The sequence below is a fragment of the Austrofundulus limnaeus genome, unplaced genomic scaffold, assembly GCF_001266775.1.
Source record: "Austrofundulus limnaeus strain Quisiro unplaced genomic scaffold, Austrofundulus_limnaeus-1.0 Scaffold666, whole genome shotgun sequence".
NCBI lineage: Eukaryota > Metazoa > Chordata > Actinopteri > Cyprinodontiformes > Rivulidae > Austrofundulus > Austrofundulus limnaeus.
The window spans coordinates 215,778-223,313 of NW_013953068.1; the positions used below are offsets into that span (position 1 = coordinate 215,778).

The 7,536-nt window shown below is 39.1% G+C and overlaps 1 protein-coding gene across 1 annotated transcript in view; it reads left to right on the forward strand.

Moving 5' to 3' along the window:
* Positions 1 to 7,536, forward strand: part of fbxo38 (F-box protein 38) — a 79,185-nt gene that overhangs the window by 47,318 nt on the left and 24,331 nt on the right. Inside the window, exons 15-17 of the mRNA XM_014027631.1 lie at positions 1,719 to 1,819; positions 5,781 to 5,883; positions 6,738 to 6,904. Coding sequence (XP_013883085.1) covers positions 1,719 to 1,819; positions 5,781 to 5,883; positions 6,738 to 6,904 — 371 coding nt within the window. The remainder of the gene's footprint in view (positions 1 to 1,718; positions 1,820 to 5,780; positions 5,884 to 6,737; positions 6,905 to 7,536) is intronic.

The following is a 7,536-nucleotide window of genomic DNA, read 5'->3' on the forward strand; positions in this document are numbered from 1 at the left end:
GGGGGGGGGTGTTCGGTCAGCGCCTGCCGTCATCTCGTGATATTAATCGAGTTCGGACGATATGAAAAAATTAATAATGATAATTTTTTTGCCATATCGCCCAGCCCTAATTACTAGTTACCAGGACATTTTTGATTACTTTTTGAAGCGTGCCAATTCAACTGATTCTCAAAATTACAATATGCCATACTTTTAAGTGTCTACACAGGCGGAGCGAGTGTTTACGTTGTGGAGGTTTAGCATAGTGTAGCTAGGCTAAAATGTGAGGATGACTGGGAGATATCTTACCAAAAAAACGTCGCATTTAGTGTTGCCAACTCCTGAGCAACAAAAGTCCCTATTGGCTGTCCTAAAAGTCTCTAGATGACATCATCACCTAATATGCATAATTAGATGTTTGCCAATAATTGTGATCTGAGCTATAGAAGAGATGTTAAAGAGAAAAAAAGTGAAGAAAAACACTAAATATGTTTAGAACTGCAATTAAACTTAAAGAAATAAAATAATTTTATGACTTCAATGCTTAGATCCACATTACATAAATTAGTGAGAATCTTAAATTTAACCTGCAGACTGTTAAATGTCATGAGACACAGGGAGGAAGAGGTGAAGAAGTGACTGATCTGTGAGTCAAACACAGCTGGGTCCAGAGATTTAGTTTAGAGAGACAATACCAGAGAAAAAAACATTACAGTAAATATTACATCCCGCTTTGTAAACCAGACAGAAGCAGTAGCAGCTTTGCACATGCATGATTCATTTGCAGCGGTCTCCTCTCAGCTGACTTCAGCCGGGGGTTGGAGTTGGGGGTGCTGCAGGAGGCTGCAGGACGGGTGGGGGGGCTCACCGCACCGTTCGCTGCTTGTAGAGGAAAGGAGGAAAGGAAAAAAAGTACTTGGAAAATGGTGTCGCCAAAGCTCCTAAAAGTCTCTAAAAACACCAGGAAAAGTCGCTAGATTTGTCACTAGTCACTTTTTGGAAAAAAAAAAAAAGTCGCTAGAGGGGTCTAAAAAGTTGATAGATCTAGTGACAAATTCACTAAGATGGCAACACTGATCGCATCTGGTTCTTCAAAAAACGTACTTCCCAGGTCAGTAAGGACAGTAAGGTTCAGTTGTATCCTGAGTTGCCATTGTCCAAAACATAAATTGAACAATGTTGCTGCTTTTTTAGTATTATTACAACAAAATAGGCTACAATGCTACAGGTTGTAAACGGCATGAAGCTGTTGTGATGACATTCAGAAATGGGTGTGACAGAATCGGAGGTTTTTAAAGAGACTGAGGCAAGTTTCAAGGCGTTTAGAAATGGCTGTGATGCAAAGTCAAATTTATCTTTGATTCATACATATAAACAGCATTTTCATAACAACTGAATGTGACATAGTTACTTTATTAAGGTTTAAAATTGAACTGAAAAACATAATATTATACTTTAAAGTTAATTTAGAAAATAGAAAACAAGTTTCAAAAATCATGACACACTAACAATTTTGTTTTTATTTGATACAAAAATGATTAAGTAACACAAAGTATGTGGTTGTAGTTTGTTTGCAAACATGTACAGAAAAAACTGTTAACAGGTAAATAGTGTAAATATTGACTTAGCATTCAAAGTAGATGAAGCTTTACATTTGAAGTTAAGAAATAAGTGTCTCACTTTCTGCCATTTATGATAAATCTTACAAAAACTACATGAAACGTTGTCTTTTTCTGTAGATCTTTCTAGAGTGAGGCCTCGAGTAGCAGTAAGGAGGAAACGAATGGCTGACAAATCCACCAGCACCTCAGACCCTGTCACTGAGGATGACCATGTTCAGGTATAGACATAGAAAGCCCCCTGTAGTTTTGATTACATCTCTGAATGTTACAAAAACATTTTCATGTTGTCTATCTCATTATTTTACTGTGGCTATAAAATGTTTCACCCCTTGGATGTTTTACCCTTTTCTCGATAATTAAAAACTTATTATAGTACATATGGGTTGATCTTTTTGACCAACAAAACCACTTGGCGATCCCAAAGTGTTCCCAGGCCAGCTGAGAAACACTTCAGCCCAGACTCTGCGGAGGAAACTCATTTTGGCCACTTGTATCTGCGTTCTTTCGGTCACTACCCATAGGGGTAGGAACGTAGACTGACTGGTAAATTGAGAGCTTTGTCTTCTGGCTCAGCTCTGGCTTCACCACAGATCGGTAGAGTGCCCGCATCACTGCAGACGCCCCACCAATCCACCTATCGATCTCCCGCTCCGGGTGTATCTTATCCACCCCCGGGTACCCAGACTCTGCTTCCTCATAGGAAGACGTGTCAGTAGGATTGAGGAGGTCTTTGAAGCATTCTGCCCACCAACCCACAACGTCCCGAGTTGAGGTCAGCAGCGCACCATCCTCACCATAACCAAGTTGGTAGCAGACCACCTTTCCGCCCTGAGACGCTGGATGGTGGACCAGAATTGCCTTGAAGCCGTACAGAAGTCTTTTTCCATGGCCTTTCCAAACTCCTCCCACGCCCAAGTTTTTGCCTCAGTGACCACCCGAGCCGCAATCCGCTTGGTCTGCCAGTACCCATCAGCAACTTCCGGAGTCCCACAGGCCAAAAAGACCCGGTAGGACTCCTTCAGCCTGACAGCATCCCTCACCACTGATGTCCACCAGGGGGTTTAAGGGTTGCTGCCATGACAGGCACCGACAACCCCACAGCCACAGCTCAGGTAAGCCGCCTCGACAATGGAGGTACGGAACATGGCCCACTCGGTCTCAATGTCCCCCACCTCCCTCGGAACCTGTTCAAAGTTCTGTGAGTTGAAGCTCCGTCTAACAGGAGACCCTGTCAGACGTTCCCAGCAGACCCTCACTATACGTTTGGGTCTGCCAGGTCTGACCGGCATCCTCCCCCACCAACGGAGCCAACTCACCACCAGGTAGTGCTCAGTTGACAGCTCCGCCCCTGTCTTCACCCAAGTGTCCAAGACATGCGGCCACAGATCAGATGAAACAACAATAAAGTCGATCATCAAGCTGCGGCCTATGGTGTCCTGGTGCCAAGAGCACATGTGGACACACTTATGCTTGAACATGGTGTTTGTTATGGACAATCCATGACGAGCACAGAAGTCTAATAGCAAAACATTGCTCAGGTTCGGACGGAGGGGTCAGGTCTTACTAGCTTACATAATCCCGTGAAAAATGTGGAAAGCCCTATCTAAATTTAATAGAGACTAAGCCCAAATGCTTTAATGCAGGAAACACATCTAGCTGATAATGAACAGGCAAAACTGAACAGGCTGGGATTCAAGCAGATCTTTTACTCTTCCCACAATTTGGGGAGGCAAACTAGGTGATGATTTTATCTGGCGCTCTGAATTATGAGCATGTATATGTGTATATGCATATAAAGACAAAGAAGGTAGATATATAATGATAGATTAATTGTACTATGATTAGTCTCTCATACATGTCAGGTTGTACGGATTGTCCGTAAGTTATAAGGATTTTACGTCGTTTTGCAGGTATACGGACGTATAGAACAATCGTACGGATTTTTTCAAGTCTTAAAGATTTTTTCAAAATCTCATTTTCAAATTTATCTAACATGTCAGAGCCTATAGGATGATTTAAAAAAACAACAAATATCAAATAACCACCTTCCAACCTGTTCTGCTGCTAGAAATAAGTTCTGGACTCATTCCACTCTCCTATCGTCCTGCTTCCCAGCGCTGTCAGGTCCCGCAGCCGACGCTGCTACAACAGAGGGGTTAGGGGAGTCATCCTGGAACCGGAGGGTCGCTGGTTCGATTCCCCGTCCAGCTGTCTCAGTTGTGTCCTTGGGCAAGACACATCACCCCTAATGCCTCTGATGTGTCCCATCAGTGTATGAATGTGATTGGCACTGATTAGCTTTGTAGAGACCTAACAGAGTGCTGTGTGAATGGATAAATGAGGACACAGATTGTAGAGTGAAGAGCTTTGAGAGTCCTGGTTGGATAGAAAGGTCCTATATCAGTACAGTCCATTTAAAGAGCTAGAGTGCTAATTGCAGACCTAAATTTCTCGTTTGCACTTTAAGGGTTTTATTAATTTTCTCTAGCTGTGTGCAGATTTGTGTTTTCTAACTTTAAAATTGAGAAGCGCTAATCTAAATTTTTAATTGACTATTGAGCAGGGGTAGAAAGTCATCTGCAGTTACAGTTAAGAAAAGTCCCTAAATGTCTAAAGTTTTTTAAATTTAAGATAAGATTTAAAAAAGATAAAACCTTTATTGTCATTGTACAAATCACAATGAAATGACAGCACATTTTCTTGAAGTAGAGAGGGCATGCCATCACAAACTAATACCGTGTGGAAACATTTTCTGGAAACAGCGCCCCCTCAGATGTTTTAAAAATCACACAAAGCTTTATACTGTAACTAAATGTCCTCTTGGGTGATGGTTCTGAAATTAAGAGACATCTCCCACAGTTCTTTGCATGGTAGGAAGCAACTGGAGCTACATCACTGAGCAAAACTCCTCAGCCCTTCTCCAGCGTGGCGCGCCTGCTGTGGTTCTGATCTGAGGTTCGGCTGAAGTGTCTCCAGGTTCCAGCTACACATGAATCACGCTCAGCTGTGCAGTTCTTCGATGGTTTTGTTTTGACATTAGCAAGTTGAAAAAGAAAAAAAAAAGAGGCTGCCAGTGGATCAGTTCTTGGACACAGGAAAGGCAAACTTTCTCCTTGAAAATGGCAGCAAAACTGGCTTTTACAAACTGCCCACCAGTTTAAGCCGATATCAATATTCGATATAATTATTGCTGTTACGGCCGATAACCGATATTTACAGTTTAAATTCATGCTCTTATTTTGAAGTGAAGACGGTTTCCTTTACTTCGTCCTTTACCCAGAATGCATCGCTTCAGTTCTCCAATAAACACTTTAAAATTACTAATATATTGCATCCTTTCCTACCGACGCCCTACCATAAACATAACAGAATGACCATGAAACAGCAGAACTTGCAATCCACAACAACGTTTTATTTTAAAACCACGAGTCAAAAGTCTGTTTCAACAAATCACCTCCCCAAACCGCGACAAAATGTGCCATTGGTTGAAAGCAATTTATCATGCCAACAGTTGGCAGTGCTACACAAGAATGGCTCATGTTATCACTGGAAACATTTATTCTGGTGAACTCGGAGACTGAGCAGCGCATTAGTTTTAACTTCCGCTAAGTTTTTTTTTGGGCACATGCACTTTAGAACTTGCGGAACTAAATATTTTAACTTGTGCTTTAGAATTTTTGCAACTAACTGAATTGAATTTGAATTAGCGCTGCCCATACAACAATGTTGTATTATTTGTTTGTTCTTTTATTATTTGTTTGTTTTATTATTTTTTTGTTTATTGAATGAAATAAAGTTCTATCTGTCTGTCTATCTATCTATCTGTCTATCTGTCTATCTGTCTATCTATCTATCTATCTATCTATCTATCTATCTATCTATCTATCTATCTATCTATCTANATCTATCTATCTATCTATCTATCTATCTATCTATCTATCTATCTATCTATCTATCTATCTATCTATCTATCTATCTATCTATCTCTGGATTTAAGGACTGTATTTATTCAAATATAATACGAAAAATTAAATTCATAAAATCATCCACAAATATGGGGGTAGTACTAAACTTGGATCAATATTTTTGCTTGTGTATTTTAACTGAAATATCGGCTTTGGAAGGTGCATACAGTGTAATTACATACTTTTGATCGAATCAATGTTTTTACCTGAACAGATTTTAACCTTGAAGAGTAAGAATCTGGTGGGCATCACTCTGACCAACTGTGGAATTACTGATCTGGTCCTCAAAGATTGTCCCAAAATGATGTTCATTCATGGTAAATACCACTCTGATGCTAATTTTATGTTGCAGCTTTTTTTTTCTTTTTTTCATTTTGCTAATAAAATACTAAAGATCCAGAAATACAATTAAAAATGGGAAATTTTGTTTCAGTGTCACATCAGTTTTGATTTTTTTCTTACACGTACAATTTCCAAATAAGATAAAATGAATAACTATCTAGATCTACCCTTCATAGATTTTTCAAAAGAAACAGAAATGTCTTTGAAAGTATGTTTAAACGATAGTTCTCCAAATTACAAGTGTCTTAAAGTTAAGTTTTTCCTTGAATGTCCAGTCTGTCATTTTCAGAGGTGTGGCAGGCAGGGAAGAAGGTCTGTACTGCCACTGAAAATAAAAGTATAAATTTGGCTATGTTCACACTGCAGGTAAATGTGTCCCAGATTTTTTTGCCTTTATGTGCCCTTATCAGGTTTTTCCTGACAGGCCTTTTCAGTATGTGTTACTAAATCAGATACATAACTGATCTGAATGCTTTTCACATTTCATCGTGTGGTGGAAGTGAGCCGATATAGCATCCATAGACGACTCCTGTAAACAGCAAGCTGGGTGTGATGTCATGTTGTCTTCTGTGTAAGCAGATTACATCAGTGTTGAGTTCACACTGGAGTCTGATGGAGGTCACATTTAAAATATAGTATGAACATCCACACACACACAAAATTTTAAAACTTTAAAAATATAAAATAAAATAAAAAATCGTAATTGAACATTAAGACCTGCAGTCTGAATGTAGACTTAAACTAATGACAAGTTTTAGAACCAAAAGCTGAACAGCTACTGTTAAGATGGTGAAAATCTAAACTGTACTTTTGCTCTCCCTCTCTGCAGCCACTAGATGTCGAGTGTTAAAGCAGCTGCGAATAGAAAGAGCACCCATCATTAACAGGTTTGACTTTGCTCAGTGTAAGAAGCTTGACATGGAACAAGTTCTGGATCAGATACTTAGGATGCCTCCTGAGAGAAACCGTATCATCTACATGCGTCCGATGCACCAGGTGTGTGATTTTCCCTGATACTGACATTGAACTGTGCTGCTGGCTACATCCATGATGTGCTCCTTCATTTGTCCTATAGGAATTAAACACGCTTGCCTTTGAATTTAGTACTTACAGTTCCTTGACAAAGTATTCATACTCGTGTTTATTATACCAGTAAAATACTTTGAATTTTTTTAATAAATTAATTTTACTCAAACACACAAAATGTATACACAATAACAAAATTTTAAAAAGTTCTGAATGAAAAGGGTGCAGAGTAAAACATTGAATATCTGCCCCTTATTTTAAAAAAGAAATAACTTCAAACTTACAACAAACTTTTTCTTGAACAATCTACAGATTTACAAACAACAAACAAACAAATACACATCTGGTGTCTTTTATATCTTATTCCCAGCAGACATAACATGGTTTTATATTTTTCCAATAACTTTGACTTAATTTCCTTTTTGAACATATAGATTGTTTTGGAGGTTTTAATATTTATATCTGAACAGTTCCATAAAACTGAACTGTAACACATGGCCCCTTCAGACTAGCTCTAAATGGAGGTTTAACAAAATCCTGCTTTCCCTTAAGGGGACTGACACTGTATCATTTTATATGTATGTATGTATGTGTGTATATAT